This window comes from Elephas maximus, chromosome 3 (genome assembly GCF_024166365.1).
Source record: "Elephas maximus indicus isolate mEleMax1 chromosome 3, mEleMax1 primary haplotype, whole genome shotgun sequence".
Lineage (NCBI taxonomy): Eukaryota > Metazoa > Chordata > Mammalia > Proboscidea > Elephantidae > Elephas > Elephas maximus.
Window position 1 is genome coordinate 28,485,414 of NC_064821.1, and position 18,964 is coordinate 28,504,377.

The 18,964-nt window shown below is 51.2% G+C and overlaps 1 protein-coding gene across 1 annotated transcript; it reads right to left on the reverse strand.

Annotated features, from left to right (window-relative positions):
- Nucleotides 1-1,535: 1,535 nt before the first annotated feature.
- CDC37 (cell division cycle 37, HSP90 cochaperone) lies at nt 1,536-17,312 on the reverse strand. The gene is made up of 8 exons (XM_049876856.1): nt 17,109-17,312; nt 12,020-12,301; nt 11,589-11,697; nt 11,376-11,491; nt 11,169-11,291; nt 10,381-10,563; nt 10,210-10,281; nt 1,536-2,110 (listed from the first exon to the last, which is right to left on the reverse strand). The coding sequence occupies exons 1-8, from the start codon at nt 17,208-17,210 to the stop codon at nt 1,955-1,957; spliced, it is 1,143 nt and encodes a 380-aa protein (XP_049732813.1). The 5' UTR covers nt 17,211-17,312; the 3' UTR covers nt 1,536-1,954.
- Between the last annotated feature and the right edge of the window lie 1,652 nt (nt 17,313-18,964).

Here is an 18,964-nt window from a genome sequence, read left to right on the forward strand (position 1 = left end):
CTTTCAGCCTTTTCCTGTGGCTAACATACTTCATTACTTGTTCTTAAGAAGGAGTACCATTGAAGGCTTGCAAGGAAGGGTGCTGCAGACAGAAGGCCGGGCAAGCACCAAGGCCCACGTTGTGAGCATCGCAGGGCCGGGCACCAGGTTTGCCTGCATTACCTCACTTAGTCCTCATCCCTGCAGTCCTTGGAGGGAGTCACTGGCATTGCCCTCAGTATACAGATGACACTGAGGAGCAGTAACTGGCTCAGGGTCACAATGATAAAATTCCAAGTGCTTAAGGAACAGTGAGGAGGCTCCTGGGGCTGGAGTGAGCGAGCAACAGGGGTAAAGGAGGAGATGAGGCCGGGGAGGGGATGGGGAGATGGTGCTGGGTCTTGTGAGCTGCTTGGAGGCCTTGGGCTTCTGCTCAGAACGCAGAGCCCTGAGACGGACCTGGGACGAGGATGGCCAGGTCCTGCCATCATGCCAGGTGCCCTCTGGCCGCTGCCTGGTGGGGCTGCAGTAAAGGACACTGCTCCTGAATAGGGGGTGGTGCCAACTGCCAAGGCACAGATGAGGTGAAAGCTATCTAGTTAACTATCTAGTGCTGCTATAACAGAAGTACAACTGCGTGGCTTTAACAGAAATTCGTTCTCTCACACTCTAGGAGGTTATTAGTCTGAATTCAGGGTGCCAGCTGCAGGGGGAGGCTTTCTCTCTGTTGGCTCTGGGGGAAGGTCCTTGCCATCAATCTTCCCCTGGTCCAGGTGCTTCTCAGCACAGGCCCCCCAGGTTCAAAGGACACGGTCTGCTCCCGGCGCTTCTTTCTTGGTGGTACTAGGTCCCACTCCTCTGCTCACTTCTCTTTTACATTTCAAGAGATTGACTCAACATACAACCTAATCCTGTAGATTGAGTCCTGCCTCATTAACATCACACTCATTGCTGTCAAGTCAATTCTGACTCATAGCCACCCTACAAGGACAGAGTAGAATTGCCCCATTTGGTTTCCAAGGAGCGGCTGGCACATTAGAACTGCCAACCTTTTGGTTAGCAGCTGCGCACTTAACCGCTGTGCAACCAGGGCTCCCATTAACACCACAGAGATTAGGATTTATACCATATAGGATAAGCACATCAAATCACAAAATGGTGGACTACCACCTAATACTGGGAATCATAGCCTAGCCAAGTTGATACACATTTTGGGTGGGACACAATTTAATACATAATAAGTGGGTTTGAGGGAACAAGCAAAGGGCTGAGAGGAGCGAGGCATGGGCTGGGGGCAATCTTTCTGGAGGAGTGGGTGAGAACTGAAGGTGGAAGACTCTGATGAGAAAGCATCAGGAGGAAGGATGTTCCAGGTAGAGGAACAGGACATGCAAAAGCCTGGAGAGAGGAGAGCGCCTCTGCATCCTTCACTCTGCCTGACCAGAGGCTGGAGGGCAAAAGCCGGGGGTCACCAGCCCAGCCTCCACATGCCATCTGTCCTGTTTCCTGCCCACCCCCACAAGAAGAGCGGCACCAACAGCCCTCACCACAGCCGCAACAGCATCCGAAACTCTTTATTTGACGATCATTGCTATTTACCAAATAGAAGACTCAACAGCAGACCAACAGTGAACACAACCCACGGTGCCTGGAGGAGGCCCCCAGCTGGGGACCCTCCCCTCCACCTATGGGCGACCTGGAGCCCTGTGCCCCTCCCTGGACGCCCAGGGCCTTTGGCATAATGCTGATGGGGGGCTGCAGGCAGCGAAGCCCCTTGACTCAAATCAGAGACTTCGATGAGCGCTGGGGGCAGTGGAGAGGGAGGGAGGGAGCACAGCCCCCTCCCCCCAGGGCTCGGGGAGCAGCGAAAGTGGAGAAAGCCAGGGGCTGGGGAGAAGGTGTCTATTTTTGTTTTCTGAAAACGGGAATGCAGGAGCCTGCAGGCAGGTGGGCGGCGGCCAGGGTGGGTCACGGGTCACGCGCTGACATCCTTCTCATCCCCTGACTTCGGGGCGGCTTCCAGCAAGGGATCCCCAGGCCCCGCCTCCTCCCTCTCCTTGGCCTCGCTGGACTTGGAGTTGGGGACCCAGAGGCCGGAGTCGATGCAGCGCTGCATGTGGTACTTCGCATCCTGTGGAGAGAAGCGTAGGCAGATGAGGCAGGGTACTGCCACCCAGGTGGCCCATGGCTTCCTGTGCTCTGAGGAACGGTGAGCTCACTACCACGTCCTGAAGCTCGCTCACTGCTCCTTCTAGACCATGGCTGTCCAAAAGAACTTTCTGTGACGGTGGAAATTTTCTATAATCTGCGCTGCCCAACACAGTAGCCATGAGCCACGAGTGGCTACCTGAGCCTTTGAAATGTGGCTAATGTGGCTGGGGAACACAATTTTAAATTTTACTTAACTTCCACTAAATTTCAATTGTGTACATCTAGAACAGAGGTCAGTAAACTTCTTCTGTAAAAGGTCAGATATTTTAGGCTTTGCAGGCCATGTAGGGTGTCTATCACAGCCGCTCAGCCCAGGACTCCTCAATTCTACCGTAGCAGGCCAAAAACCCCCATGTGTCTGTCAGTTTGTCGTGCCGTGGGGGCTTGTGTGTTGCTGCGATGCTGGAAGCTGTGCCACCAGTATTCAGATACCAGCAGGGTCACCCATGAGGGACAGGTTTCAGCTGAGCTTCCAGGCTAAGACAGGCTAGGAAAAAGGACCCGGCAGTCTACTTCTGAAAAGCATTAGCCAGTGAAAACCTCATAGATAGCAGTGGAACACTGATATAGTACTGGAAGATGAGCCCCCCAGGTTGGAAGGCACTCAAAGGATGACTGGGGAAGAGCTGCCTCCTCAAAGTAGCGTCAACCTTAATGACATGGATGGAGTAATGCTTGCGGGACCTTCATTTGCTGATGTGGCATGACTCAAAATGAGAAGAAACAGCTGTAAACATCCACTAATAATTGGAACCTGGAATGTACGAAGTATGAATCTAGGAAAATTGGAAATCGTCAAAAATGAAATGGAACACATAAACATCAATATCCTGGGCATTAGTGAGCTGAAATCGACCAGTATTGGCCATTTTGAATTGGACAATCATATAGTCTACTATGCTGGGAATGACAACTCAAAGAGGAATGGTGTTGCATTCATCGTCAAAAAATGTTTCAAGATCCATCCTGAAGTACAATGTTGTCAGTGATAGGATAATATATACACGCCTACAAGGAAAACCAGTTAATATGACTATTATTCAAATTTATGCACCAACCACTAGGGCCAAAGATGAAGAAATTGAAGATTTTTATCAGCTGCTGCAGTCTGAAATTGATTGAAATGCGATCAAGATGCATTGATAATTACTAGCGATTGGAATGCGAAAGTTGGAAACAAAGAAGGATCAGTAGTTGGAAGATATGGCCTTGGTGATAGAAAAAATGCCAAAGATCGAATGATAGAGTTTTGCAAGACCAACAACTTCTTCATTGCAAATACCTTCTTTCACCAACATAAACGGTGACTATACACATTGACCTCGCCAGATGGAACGCACAGAAATCAAATTGACTACATCTGTGGAAAGAGACGACGGAAAAGCTCAGTATCATCAGTCAGAACAAGGCCAGAGGCTGAATGTGGAACAGACCATCAATTGCTCATATGTAAGTTCAAGCTGAAACTGAAGAAAATCAGAGCGAGTCCATGAGAGCCAAAATATGACCTTGAGTATATCCCATCTGAATTTAGAAACCACCTGAAGAATAGATTTCACGCATTGAACACTAGTCACCGAAGACCAGACGAGTTGTGGAATGACATCAAGGACATCATACATGAAGAATGCAACAGGTCATTGAAAACACAGGAAAGAAAGAAAAGACCAAGATGGATGTTAGAGGAGACTCTGAAAGTTGCTCTCGAATGTCGAGAAACTAAAGCAAAAGGCAGAATTGAAGAAGTAAAAGAACTGAACAGAAGATTTCAAAGGGTGTCTTGAGAAGACAAAGTATTACAATGACATGTGCAAAGAGGTGGAGATGGAAAGCCAAAAGGAAAGAACACACTTGGTGTTTCTCAAGCTGGAAGAACTTAAGAAAAAATTCAAGCCTCGAGTTGCAATACTGAAGGATTCCATCGGGAAAATATTAAATGACGCAGGAAGCATCAAAAGAAGATGGAAGGAATGTTGTTGTTGTTAGGTGCCGTGAAGTCAGCTCCGACTCATAGCAACCCTATGCACAACAGAACGAAACATTGCCTGGTCCTGAGCCATCCTTACAATCGTTGTTATCCTTGAGCTCATTGTTCAAGTCACTGTGTCAATCCACCTCATTGAGGGTCTTCCTCTTTTCTGCTGACCCTGTACTTTGCCAAGCATGATGTCCTTCTCCAGGGACTGATCCCTCCTGACAACATGTCCAAAGTATGTAAGACGCAGTCTCGCCATCCATGCCTCTAAGAAGCATTCTGGTTGTATTACTTCCAAGACATTTATTTGTTCTTCTGGCAGTCCATGGTATATTCAATATTCTTTGCCAACACCACAATTCAAAGGCATCAACTCTTCTTGGGTCTTCCTTATTCATTATCCAGCTTTCACATGCCTGTGATGCGATTGAAAATACCATGGCTTGGGTCAGGCGCACCTTAGCCTTCAAGGTGACATCTTTGCTCTTCAATGCTTTAAAGAGGTCCTTTGCAGCAGATTTACCCAATGCAACACATTTTTTGATTTCTTGACCGCTGCTTCCATGGCTGTTGATTGTGGATCCAAGTAAAATGAAATTCTTGACAACTTCTTTTCTGATGTTGTCAAGAATTTCATTTTACTTGGAAATCTGCTGCAAAGGACCTCTTTAAAGCATTGAAGAGCAAAGATGTCACCTTGAAGGCTAAGGTGCGCCTGACCCAAGCCATGGTATTTTCAATCGCATCACAGGCATGTGAAAGCTGGACAATGAATAAGGAAGACCCAAGAAGAGTTGATGTTGCTCATTGGTCCAGTTGTGAGGATTTTTGTTTTCTTTATGTTGAGGTGCAATCCATAGTGAAAGCTGTGATCTTTGATCTTCATTAGTAAGTGCTTTCAAGTCCTCTTCACTTTTAGCAAGCAAGGTTGTTAAGGTTGTGTCGTCTGCATAACGCAGGTTGGTAGTGAGTCTTCCTCCAATCCAGATGCCCCGTTCTTATTCATACAGTACAGCTTCTCGTATTATTTGCTCAGTATACAGACTGAATAGATATGGTGAAAGAAAACAACCCTGCTGCACACCTTTCCTGACCTTAAACCAATCAGTATCCCCTTGTTCTGTCCAAACAACTGCTCTTGATCTATGTAAAGGTTCCTCATGAGCACAGTTAAGTGTTCTGGAATTCCCATTCTTCCCAATGTTATCCATAATTTATGATCCACACAGTCCAATGCCTTTGCATAGTCAATAAAACACAGGTAAACATCCTTCTGGTATTCTCTGCTTTCAGCCAGGACCCATCTGACACCAGCAATGGTATCCCTGGTTCCATGTCCTCTTCTGAAACTGGTCTGAATTTCTGGCAGTTCTCTGTTGATATACTGCTGCGGCCATTTTAGAATGATTTTCAGCAAAATTTTGCTTGTGTGTGATATTAATGATATCGTTCTATAATTTCCACATTCGGTTGGATCACCTTTCTTGGGAATAGGCATAAATATGGATTTCTTCCAGTCAGTTGGCCAGGAAGCTGTCTTTCATATTTCTTGGCATAGACGAGTGAGCACCTCCAGCGCTGCGCATCCGTTTGTTGAAACATCTCGACTGATATTCCATCAATTCCTGGAGCCTCGTTTTTTGCCAGAGCCTTCAGAGCAGCTTGGACTTCTTCCTTCAGTACCATCGGTTCCTGATCATATGCTACTTCTTGAAATGGTTGAACATTGACTAATTCTTTTTGGTATGACTCTGTGTATTCCTTACACCTTCTTTTGATGCTTCCTGCATCATTTAATATTTTCCCCAAAGAATCCTTCACTACTGCAACTTGAGACTTGAATTTTTTCTTAAGTTCTTTCAGCTTGAGAAACACCGAGCTTGTTCTTCCCTTTTGCTTTTCTATTTCCAGCTCTTTGTACACGTCATTACAATACTTAACTTTGTCTTCTTGAGCCGCCCTTTGAAATCTTCCGTTCAGTTCTTTTACTTCATCAATTCTTCCTTTTGCTTTAGCCTCTCGACGTTTGAGAGCAACTTTCAGAGTCTCCTCTGACATCCATCTTGGTCTTTTCTTTCTTTCCTGTCTTTTCAATGACCTCTCGCTTTTTTCATGTATGGTGTCCTTCATGTCGTTCCACAACTCGTCTGGTCTTCGGTCACTAGTGTTCAATGAATTAAATTTATTCTTCAGATGGTCTCTAAATTCAGGTGGGATATACTCAAGGTCATATTTTGGCTCTCGTGGACTCGCTCTGATTTTCTTCAGTTTCAGCTTGAACTTGCATTATGAGTAATTGATGGTCTGTTCCACAGTCAGCCTCTGGCCTTGTTCTGACTGATGATATTGAGCTTTTCCATTGTCTCTTTCCACAGATGTAGGCAATTTGATTTCTGTGTGTTCCATCTGGTGAGGTCCATGTGTATAGTCACTGCTTATGTTGGTGAAAAAAGGTATTTGCAATGAAGTTGTTGGTCTTGCAAAATTCTATCTTTCGATCTCCAGCATTGTTTCTATTACGAAGGCTGTATTTTCCAACTACTGATCCTTCTTCGTTTCCAACTTTCACATTCCAATCACCAGTAATTATCAATGCATCTTGATTGCATTTCAATCAATTTCAGACTGCAGCAGCTGATAAAAATCTTCAATTTCTTCATCTTTGGCCCTAGTGGTTGGTGCGTAAATTTGAATAATAGTTGTATTAACTGGTTTTCCTTGTAGGCGTATGGATGTTATCCTATCATTGACAGCGTTGTACTTCAGCATAGACCTCGAAATGTTCTTTTTGATGATGAATGCAACACCATCCCCCTTCGAGTTGTCATTCCCAGCACAGTAAACTATATGATTGCCCAATTCAGTTCACTAACGCCTAGGATATCGATGTTTATGCATTCCATTTCATCTTTGACGATTTCCAATTTTTCTAGATTCATACTTCGTACATTCCAGGTTCCGATTATTAATGGATGTTGCAGCTATTTCTTCTCATTTTGAGCCGTGCCACATCAGCAAATGAAGGTCCCGAAAGCTTTACTCCATCCACGTCATTAAGGTCAACTTTACTTTGAGGAGGCAGCTCTTCCCCAGTCATCTTTTGAGTGCCTTCCAACCTGGGGGGTCATCTTCCAGCACTATATCAAACAATGGTCTGGGGCTATTCATAAGGTTTTCACTGGCTAATACTTTCCAGAAGTAGACTGCTGGGTCCTTCTTCCTAGTCTGTCTTAGTCTGGAGGCTCAGCTGAAACCTGTCCTCCATGGGTGACCCTGCTAGTACCTGAATACCAGTGGCATAGCTTCCAGTATCACAGCAACATGCAAGCTCCCACGGAACGACAAACTGACAGACAATGTGGGGGATGGAAGGAATACAGAGAGTCATTAAACCAAAAAGAATTAGTCGATGTTCAACCATTTCAAGAGTTGGCATATGATCAAGAACCAATGATACTGAAGGAAGAAGTTCAAGCTGGTCTGAAGGCATTGGCGAAAAACAAGCCTCCAGGAATTGATGGGATATCAACTGAGATGTTTTAATAAACAGATGCAGCACTGGACGTGCTCACTCGTCTATGCCAAGAAATATGGAAGACGGCTTCCTGGCCAACTGACTGGAAGAGATCCATATTTATGCCTATTCCCAAGAAAGGTGACTCAACCGAATGTGGAAATTATAGAACGATATCATTAATATCACACACAAGCAAAATTTTGCTGAAGATCATTCAAAAACGGCTGCAGCTGTATATCGACAGGGAAGTACCAGAAATTCAGGCCGGTTTCAGAAGAGGACATGGAACCGGGGATACCATTGCTGATGTCAGATGGATCCTGGCTGAGAGCAGAGAATACCAGAAGGATGTTTACCTGTGTTTTACTGACTATGCGAAAGCATTAGACTGTGTGGATCGTAACAAATTATGGATAACACTGGGAAAAATGGGAATTCCAGAACACTTAACTGTGCTCATGAGGAACCTTTACATAGATCAAGAGGCAGTTGTTCGGACAGAACAAGGGGATACTGATTGGTTTAAAGTCAGGAAAGGTGTGCGTCAGGGTTGTTTTCTTTCACCATACCTATTCAGTCTATATGCTGGGCAAATAATACAAGAAGCTGGACTATATGAAGAAGAACGGGGCATCTGGATTGGAGGAAGACTCACTATCAACCTGCGTTACGCAGACGACACAACCTTGCTTGCTGAAAGTGAAGAGGACTTGCTGAAAGTGAAGCACTTACTAATGAAAACCAAAGATCACAGCCTTCAGTATGGATTGCACCTCAACATAAAGAAAACAAAAATCCTCACAACTGGACCAATGAGCAACATCATGATAAACACAGAAAAGATTGAAGTTGTCAAGAATTTCATTTTACTTGGATCCACAATCAACAGCCACGGAAGCAGCAGTCCAGAAATGAAAAGACGCATTACATTGGGTAAATCTGCTGCAAAGGACCTTTTTAAAGTGTTGAAAAGCAACGATGTCACATTGAAGGCTAACGTGTGCCTGACCTAAGCCATGGTATTTTCAGTCGCATCATAGGCATGTGAAAGCTGGACAATGAATAAGGAAGACCAAAAGAGAATTGATGCCTTTCAATTGTCGTGTTGGCGAAGAATACTGAATATACCATGGACTGCCAGAAGAACAAATAAATCTGTCTTGGAAGAAGTACGACCAGAATGCTCCTTAGAAGCAAGGATGGCGAGACTGTGTCTTACATACTTTGGACAGGTTGTCAGAAGATATCAATCCCTGGAGAAGGACATCATGCTTGGCAGAGTACAGGGTCAGCAGAAAAAAGGAAGACCCTCAACGAGGTGGACTGACAGTAAGTGCAACAATGAGCTCAAGCATAACAACGATTCTAAGGATGGCTCAAGACCAGGCAGTGTTTCGTTCTGTCATGCATAGGGTCGCTGTGAGTCGGAACTGACTCGACAGCACCTAACAACAAGAAGGGCAAAGACAGTCATAAAAAAACCCATTGCCATCAAGTCGGTTCCGACTCATAGCAACCCTATATAACAGAGTAGAACTACCCCGTAGAGTTTCCAAGGAGCACCTGGTGGACTCGAACTGCCGACCTTTTGGTTACCAACCACAGGTCTTAACCACTATGCCACCAAGGTTTCCTAAAAACAATCATAGTCAATACAGAAACAAGTAAGTGGAACTGTGTTCCAATAAAACTTTATTTATAAGAAAGAGACAGCAGGCCTGTGAATCATAATTTGCCAAGCCCTGATCTAGATAGTCATTCCCATGGAAGCTTCCAGGAACCCTGTAACTAGACCCATTTTACAGATAAGGAAACTGGTGTGGCTACCCAACAAACCAAGTAGCAAAAATGCAGTCAAACCAAGGTCTATTAAGACTCTAAAACCTTGTTTTACTAGCTCTACTTAAAAAAAAAAAACAAAACAGTTGTCATCAAGTTGACTCTGACTCATAGTAACCCCATGTGACAGAGTAGAAGTACTCCACAGACTTTTCTTGGCTGCAGTCTTTGGAGAAACAGATCGCCAGGTCTTCTAAGGAGACTCTGGGTGGACTCAAATTTCCAATCTTTTGGTTGGCAGCTGAGCGCGTTAACCGTTTGCACCACCCAGGGACTCCACCAAATCTACTACATTCTCACAAAACAGCTGATGTTTACCACCACCTCCTGTGTGCTCAGCCCTCCCCACACACTACGTGAGCTAATTTCAAGAGAGTAACTGTGGTTTGGTTAAGGAAACTGAGGCTGGGAAGAACACCCCCAAGGCCATCCTGAGTCACTGGGGGCTCAGCCCCAGTGTGCTGGCTCCTGAGGCTGTGCTCATAATTGGCCCATGGCGGCAGGGACAATTACAGGGAACATGTGCTGCACACTTCGGCATACCTGGCCCCAAGAGCAAAGCTGGCACACAGTAGGCACTAGATAAATGTGAGTGTGGTGACCCAGTCCCCTTACTCTGAGAAGCCCGGAGGGGTGCTTCTGCCAGCCTGTTTGAGAGGGGTGGAAGGCAGGCGGCATGGTTACTCACGGTGGGGTCCATCTTGCTGATGGCATCTTGTAGCATCTGCACGTCCTTCACGTCAAAGCATTTCTGTAGCTCCTGGGGGCCCAGAGGGGCTGGGGTTAGGGCCTGCATCCTAGTTACCTGGGGCCCCGCTTGCTGACCGCCCACCACCCACCTAGGGCCAGAGGAGCGCACCTCAGGAAGGGACTCGTAGACCTCGACGGGGTCCAGGCCGCCAGGGCCAAGCCTCTTCTTGCGCTCCTCCTCCTCGTACTCCTTCATGGCCTTCTCGATGCGCAGCTTGGCACGGCCCCGCACGCGCTCCTTGAAGGCCTCCAGCTCATCATTGAAGCCCTCCATGTACTGACGGTCGGCTGTCTGTGGGGGGTGGGCAACAGTCAGTGGGCCTAGGCCGACCCTCTTGGGGCAGCTCCTCAGAGGCGCTCGGGGGCACCCCGAGTCACCCTGAACTAAAGGATGGAGCGCTGGGGCTTGGGCTGCTCCTTTTATCCATCTATTCTCAGCCTGACCACCATACAGGGAGTCTGCTGATGTACCCCCCAAGCCACAGACCCACACCCACCTCCATATCCCTGCCTGGGGGTCTCCTAGACATCTCAAACTCAACACAGCAACATGTGAGCTCCTGATTACCCCTTATCTGACCTGCGCTCAGTCTCCGCCATCTCAGTCAGGGTAGTGCTGTTCTCCAGGTACTCAGGTAAAGGCCTGGGGGCATCCTGACTCTGTCCTTCACCCCCACGTTGGGACCTTCAGCAGAGCCCACTGGTTCTGCCCTCAGTCTATCCAGAACCTCTTCTGGCCCCCCTAGAGCCCTACTCTCTCCTGATGTGTGAGGCTCTGATCATAGGGGCCTGAGTCCCACGGACATGTGTCTGCCTCCCCCATGGGGTACAGGCTGGTTCCCTGAGGAGGGAGCCTCTGGCCACACCCAGTACCCGATGGCATCTCAGGGTCCCTACCTTAATCTTCGTGAAGAACTGCCGGAAGCAGGCACGGGGATCCACCTTCAGGCTCTTGGCCAGCTCCAGAATGAACTGCATGACGATGGTCTGGTGGGCCACCTGCTCCATGAGTGCACATTTCTGCCAAGGGAGAACAGGCTGGTGTCACCAAGAGGCAGCCTCAGGGCAGAGCCTTAGCCCAGCCCCAGGGCAGGCTCCACTCACCTCTTCTACCTCTAGGTCAATGCACCAGATGACCAGGTAGTTGGCCGTCTCTTCACACACCAGGTGGGCGTTGTCTGACAGGTACTTCTGGCTGTCGTCCCAGCGGCGGAGCATGCCTGCAGGAAGGTGTTAAGCAAGGTGCTGGAAGGGCCCTGGAGGCAAAGGGTCAGCCCCTTTCCCTTCCCCCTACAGGAGGCCCCTGGGCCAACTCACCAAAGTGCTTGATCTGTTTCTCATACTTCTCTACAAAGGTTTTGTGTTTCTGCTCTCTTGCCTCCTCCGAGTCCTCCTCTGCCTGCTCTGGCTTGATGTTGACCATGCTCTGTGGTAGGGCGAGAGGGGGAGTGGGCTGGGGCATCGCCGCCGTGGAGCACCCTGAGTGCGGCCAGGCGGGCCATGGCCGCAGCGCCCATCCCATCAGCAGCAGAGGTAGTGATGGTGCCATGAGCGTCAAGGAAGCGGGAGCGTGGGCATGGCAGGTGTGGCCTCGGACTAGGGCCTTCAGGCAGACCAGAGGGGGTACCGTACTGGTGGGGTGCTTTATCTCCTCGGCCCCCGAGACCTGCTTCCCCCGCCCACCCCAACCCCTCCCCCCGCCACGGCAGCGGCATGCCCCCCTACCCCGCAGTACTGGGCCCGCCCACCTTGCTGAAGCCGTCCTTGCTGAGCGTGTCCACGTTCCAGGGCATGCTCTTCTCCTTCTTGCGCAGCTCCTCCAGCTTCTGCTCCCAGCTCCTCTCCTCCTTGCGCAGCTGCCGTGCCTCAGCCTGCAGCCGCTCCAGCTCTCCCTGGCTGCCTGTGCCCTCAGCGACCTCCAGCTCTTTCAGCTTCCGCTGGCACTCGGCCACCTTGCGCTTGCACTCACGGCAACCCCTGTCCAGCTCCTCCTTCTCCTTCTGGAACTGCTCCATGCGCTCCACCCGGGCCTGTGGGCGGGACAGTCAGTGGCCTGTCACTCTGAGGTGCCTGTGAGCACCTGAGTCAGGGCACATCCCTCCTCTGTACCCTGTTCATGATGATGGCGCTGTGTCTCCTCAGGCTCCTGGCCCCCACCTTCACTCCTTCTCTAGCTCCAACCCCTCCTGGCCCCTATCAGGCTGCTCAAAACTCTCTGCTCTCCACTCCTGCTCAGCTCCACCACCACCTCCCCTGGCTCCCAGATCCTGCTCCTTTCGGATCAATCCAGAGCTGCTGACAGAACCCCAAGAGGTGCCACCACTTTCAATCGTTGTCCCTCAGTCCAGGCTCACAGGCCACCAAAGCAGTCTGAGACAGGTACGCCTGACTGCAGCTCTCTCCCGTACCCATCTTAATGTGCTAGGGTTCAGATAGACTCCTGACCCTCCCCAAGCTCCTGGCTGGCATTGAGGCACCATGGGAGCTGCGTCCTGCTCTCCACTCCCAATGCCAGGTCCCAGACAGATGCTGGTCCTTGGGGTTCCCCAAACGCACCAGCGTTCTCTGGCCTCTTGGCCTCTGCACACGATGTTCGTTCCACCTGGAACCCTCTTCTAGTTCACCCACATCTCAGCTCCAACAGAGCTGCCCTCGAGCACCCCCAGGCCCCTCCACCATCATTAGATGATTATCTCCTGTGCTGGGGGATGGCCTTGGGGCCCCAGACCTGGAGTCCTATCCCATGACCACCACGTACTGCAGTGTGTCGCTCTCTGAACCTTGGTTTCCTCACCTGTCAAATGCAGACAATAGCATCTACTTCACTGGGTTGCAGTAGGAGAAACAAAGGCGGCAATTGAAGGAAAAAGCCCAGAGCCGTGCTGGGCACTCAGAAATAGCCATTCAAGGAGATAATCTCTCTCTCTCTCTCTCTGGGGACTATTCTGGGGCTCAAACAGGAAAAGGTACTTCAGGTGCTCAGCTTAACCTGCAGCCCAGAGCAAATGCTCAAGAACTGGGGTGGATGCTGCAACTTCACTGCTGTTGCACCCAGCACCGCCACTTACTGGCAACATGACTTTGGCCAAGTCGCTTAAAGCTCTCCCTGCCTTGGTCTTTCTCTCTGTGAAATGGGACCTCACAGGGTTGCTGTGAAGACTGCTGTAGTTGTTGTTAGGTGCCACTGAGTCGGTTCCAACTCATAGCGGCCCTATGTACAACAGAACGAAACACTGCCCAGTCCTGCACCAGCCTCACAATTGTTGCTATGTTTGAGTCCCCTGTTGCAGCCGCTGTGTCAGTCCATCTCATCGAGGGTCTTCCTCTTTTTCGCTGACCCTCTACTTTACCAAGCATGATGTTCTTCTCCAGGGACTGATCCCTCCCGATAACGTGTCCAAAGTCAGAGAGACGAAATGTGAGGACTAAACGAGTCAAAAAAAAAAATGCTTCCAACGCAGCAAGCATTCAGTAGATGTTAGCCACAGATCACCACTGTCATTGTCACCACCACCAGAACAGTCTGCTGACTCACTTCTGTGCCTTCTATGAGGCTGTATCCCCAGGTTTCTAGCACAGGGCCAGGCCAATGATGAGTGAGAACTGTGACACCAGGGCCCTACTCCAATGCCCAATTGAACTAACAGGGATAGCCCCAAGGCTTACTTTTCCGGCATGGATAATGGGTGAAGGCCCAGGCCTCATGGACAGGAGCCCTGGCCTCTGCCACCACCCATACTCCGCAACGCCCTGTGTCACCATGGAACCTTCCTGCTACCCGCAAGGGGCTCTCTGCAGCTGACATTACAGGTGGTCCCAGGCCTCGGCAGGAACCGACCACCCTGGTTTTCTCTGCTGGACGGCCTCCAAGCTCTTCCCAGCATCCTCTGAGAGGCCACCAGGGACGTGAAAGCTAAATAAAGGCCTCCTGGAGCTGTGGGGCCGGCAGCCTGCCCGGCCCTAGCTTTACACCTCATGTTACGAAGGGCCCATAGCAGGTTAGGCAGGCCAGGAGCCACGGCAGCTGGAATCACTGCCCTCTTGCCTTACAGATGGGGAAACCTAGGCCACCGAACCTCACTGCTGAACAGCTTACTAGATGGAGCCACAAAAAACCAGGAACAGTGGCTGTCTCTGGGCAAGGGAACTGGGGAGCTGGGCTAGGAAGCAAGACTCATTTGTCCTCTTATCCCTACTAGAAGCTTTGGAATTTTTCACCACGACCATGAATTACCTAAATATTAACAATGACAATAGCTAACGTTTATAGAAAGATTATGTACTAGATACTATCCACAAAACACTACAGACATTAAGTAGTATATTTCTCACAACACTACAAAATTGATATTATTAATATTCCCAGCTGGGGAAACTGAGACAGCTTGTCAGTGGTGCAGAAGGAGCTGGGCTAGTCAAAAGGCACCAGGCTACCTTTTAACTAAGCCTACCTCCTTTTCTGGAACACTGCCTCCCAGGCCCTGAGCCCGGTTGTTTTCAAACCTAATCTCTTTCATTCCGACAATTTCATAAAGACAGGGCCATATTATCCCTATTTCACAGGGACTCATGGATGGGGCCTATGAACCTCACTTCACACGGAGAGAGGTGGGAAACGGTGGGGCTGGGATCAGAATCCAAGCTTGCCTGTCCATGAACCTGGTGCTGGAAACACCCAGGCCACCGCCTCCACTACAGCCACAGGGCCTTTAAGAGAAGGAAAGGGGCGGGGCTCTCAGCGGCCAGACAGGAAAAGGCTGTGGGCCAGGGAGGAGGGTGTGGCTGGAAGAGGACACTGCAGGAAAGGGGGCATCGCCCAGACACCCTGCCCTTGGCACTTGGCACTGGGGAGCCGGGCATGGGGATGGGGACCAAATCACCTCTACACAGTAGTAAAGATTAACTCTTTTATAGACAGAAATAGGTATTCCCAAGAACATTCTTTAGAGCTTTGTGAAGGTCTTAAATATTTCATAACAAAATGTTACACACAGCAAGAAACAGAGGTGCTAGAACCTTCCTCCCATATACGAGTGGCTTGCCCAGCAGGTACATTACCCAGGAGACTGCTGTTTTAAGGAATGGGAGGCTCAAAGTTGAACTGGGGACCAGATACAGGAGCCAGTGTAGGGTCCCATAAGGATGGGGAAGTGCCCTTTGAGGATTTTCTGGATAAATGACTGGGAAGTGCCATATAGGAGGAGGTGGAGAACTCCTAGCCAGCATAAGCCCTCAGTTTGAGAGTATAACGGGCATAGGTGTGGGGGGTACAGGAGTTCTGATTTGGGGGAGCAGAGGATCAGACCATTAGATTTTATGAGAGTCATCCTATTGGCCCATGAGCACTACCAGTCAAGGACGGGGTGGCAGGTCACAGGTCACACAGACTTGGGATTCTGAGCTCTGGATCTGGGAGTTCTCTTGTGGGAGTCCCTGGGTGGTGCAAACAGTTAACGTGCTTGGCTGCTAACCCAAAGGTTGGAGGTTCCAGTCCACCCAGCGGCACCTCAGAAGAAAAGCCTGGCAATCTACTTCTGAAAAATCAGCCACTGAAAACCCTGTGGAGCACAGTTCTACTCTGACACACATGGGGTTGCCAAGAGTCGGAGTCAACTCGATCGATGGCAACTGGTACTTGTGTTGTGGGAAGACAGATAAAAGAAGGGGTAGTGAATTTAGAAATCAAATCAGTAGGGTCCCTGGGTGAGTGCAGGACCAATTTGGGCATCAGATAATGGCAGACCAGGCTGCGGGAAAGGGTAAGGCAGGGTGGGTGTTGGGTCCTGGGTTTGGGTTTAGCTGTGGGTTTCCAGTGCTGGCAGAGGTTCACACGGGAGGCCTGTCTTGGAGGTGGGTGATAATGGGGTCTGCAATATTAAACACAGGCAGGGGCTCTGGCTGGGCCGGAAGCCATGGAGACAGGTTTCCCAGTGTAATGGGAAATGAGATCTATAGTATGTGAGGCTGAAGGACAGTCAGAACTGGAAACTCCACAGGATGGAAGCTGGTGACTGAGTCTGGAGTTTCCAAAACCCTGGTCCTAGGCTGAACCGAGGAGTCCCTGGGTGGTGCAAGAAGTTAAGTGCTGGACTAGTAACCAAAAGATTGGCGGTTCAAACTCACTCAGAGGTGCCTTGGAAGTAAGGCCTGGCCATCTGCTTCCGGAAGGTTACAGCCTTGAAAACCCCACCGAGCAGTTCTACTGTGCACGCATGGGGTCGCCATAATTCGAAACAACAACAGGCAAGATGAGGACACTGGTGGATCGCAAATCTCACCTCTAGGGAAGGGGTCCCAGGTGCAGGTTGGGGTCCCAAGCCTAGGAACAGGAATCTGACTAGGAATTCCCATCAAGACCCCTGGAGGTGGATTCCAGACAGGATTAAAGTATTGGGGTTCCAGACCCTAGGATTGGGGGGCCTAGTGGAGTATCCCAGCTCAGAAGTGGGGATCCAAATAGGACCACAAATCACCTAGCTGAATTGAGGATCCAGGCTCTGAGGCAGGGTTCTGAGTGTAAATGGAAGATCGCGGACAGGACTGAGGATATACCCAACGCTTATCTTGGGAACCTAGACTGGGAAAATTGTTCTAGGGGTCAATAGGGAGTCCCACGCAGATCATCAAAGGGGTCTCGGGATCGCAGTAAGACGGACAGGGTCCTGGCGGTACTCAGGGTTCTGGAGTTGAATCGAGGGACCCCGGGAGATAATAAAAATCCGGAGTGTGAGGTGGGAGCACAGGTGTTAAAGGAGAGGTCCCTGGCCCGTACTTGGGGTCAGAATTCTGGAGCCGGGTCCGGGCGAGCGGGGAACCGGGCGGGCGCGTGCACTATACCTGGTGCCGCCAGCGGAAGAGGCTGGCTGTGTCGATGTTGGGGTGCGTCTCGTCTTCATCGTCAGATACTTCGATGTGGTCCCACACGCTGTAGTCCACCATCTTGCCTCAGCGGCCCAGCCCGCTCCGGCTCCCGCGGCGGCGGCGGCTGCAGCGGTGCTGAAGACACGGCCGCGGGGCCCCGCCCCTTCCGCTTCCGCCGGACACGCCCGCCCCCACTCGTGACGTCACATCCCTAGTAACCACGGCGGCGCCACTGGAGACCGAGCACGCCTTAAAGGGCACTGCGCACGTGTTCTGGCTGCGGGGAGTCTCCACTAAGACCCCGCCTCAGCGGGCCCGGGGGCTCCAATGGGCACCTCCTGAGGGCACACGGGAGGGCGCTCCAGCCACGATCTCCTTCATTTTTCGCCGCCCCACGGTGAGCGTTTGCAGCGGCCTCAAAGGGCAGTTGGCAAGAGTAAGGGCGGGGATTGTCCCCTTGGCCACGCCGCATGACGTCAACCTGAGCCCACTGCAGAGAAGGCCCGCCCCCTGCCTCTTGTGAGGGGACACTTAGCCCTGCGCTGGGAAGGGTGTGTGATCTAAGGGGACCTTTCCAATCTGAAGGCGACGTGGCACTGCCCTTAGGGGCTAGTATTTCCTCGGCTCAGACATCGGCCTCCACCTTCCAGGTCTCTTTCCCGCCCCCGTCTTCTGCCTCTCCTGAACGGGGACTCGAACACAGACACACGTCCCACTGGAATCACCCGGGCTCCTCCCCTCCCCCCCGCCTTCCTGGCGCCTGTCTCCACGCGCGGCCACTGAGTGTCGCTAATGTCTAGCCTGGGGCCAATGCTCCTGGCCCCGCGCCGGGCGGAGGAGCGTGGAGAGGCGGATGGGGGGCTTTCCTGGGCGCCGCTGTCTGGGGCCGCTCCTAGCTCCTTCCTTTTCGTCGGGGGCCCCTTCCTTGTCAAGGCTCCAAAGACTCCATTACTCTGAGCTTGGGGGACCCCGGCCGCAACCCACGCTTTGATACCAAGATAAAAGGCCTGGTTACAGCCCTGGGCCAGGATTATCAGATTAAAGGACGCTCGGCTGGGAGCGGATGGGAGGAGCTCTGGCACCCGAGCGAGGGGCACCACTTCCCAGACTCCCTCGAAGTCAGTGATTGGGGGACAGGAGAGAACGGAGGAAAGGTCTCCAGTTTGGGGGGGCAGGGAGTGCCCGGTCCGGGGGAGAGGGAGGGTCCAGACAGACAGACAAAAGCGCCCTCCCGCTGCCGACCTTCCTCCTAGCGGTCCATTCAAGCCCGCGAGTGGGCGGGCGGGGGCGGGGGAGTCCCCCCTCCCCCTCCAGCCCTGGCAGTCCAGCATCTCCGCGGCCGTCACCGCCCGGGGACGCGCGCGCACGTACCCACACACCGGCGGGATTCACAATCGCGCACACACATACACATTCCCTCCCCAGCCCCCCTGCAAGGTAAGCTTCGTGCTGCGAACTGCGGCGGGAAAGGGACCCAGTGCCGCGGACGGTGGGGGCCCGAACGGGGGGGTGTTTCCCCCGCCTCTCTGAAAACCCGGGCACCGCGTCTGCGCTCTGCGGGTTTCGGCCCAGCCGCCCGGCTCCGGGTGTGTGGGGAGGACCCCGGATGCAGGGGATTCCCCGGTAGGCACGGGGCGGGGGGTTCCTCCCCGGCTTTGGAACCTGAAGCTGCCGAGAAACAGAGTCTCAGGCGTCCCAGATCTCTAGAGCTGGCAACAGGGAATAGGCAGCTTCCCCATCAGCGCCAAATATTTCGTAGTCTCCTTCCAGCAAAGCATTTCCAGCCTTGGGGGCTGAGAGAGACAGACCCTTGAATTGCTTTACGCTGTCTT

Coding starts and splice junctions, on each gene's coding strand:
- CDC37 (XM_049876856.1), bottom strand. CDS start 17,210: ATGGTGGACTACAGCGTGTGGGACCACATCGAAGTATCTGACGATGAA. Junction 11,292..11,375: donor TTGACCTAGAGGTAGAAGAG/GTGAGTGGAGCC, acceptor CTCCCTTGGCAG/AAATGTGCACTCATGGAGCA. Junction 10,564..11,168: donor AGTTCTTCACGAAGATTAAG/GTAGGGACCCTG, acceptor CACCCCCCACAG/ACAGCCGACCGTCAGTACAT.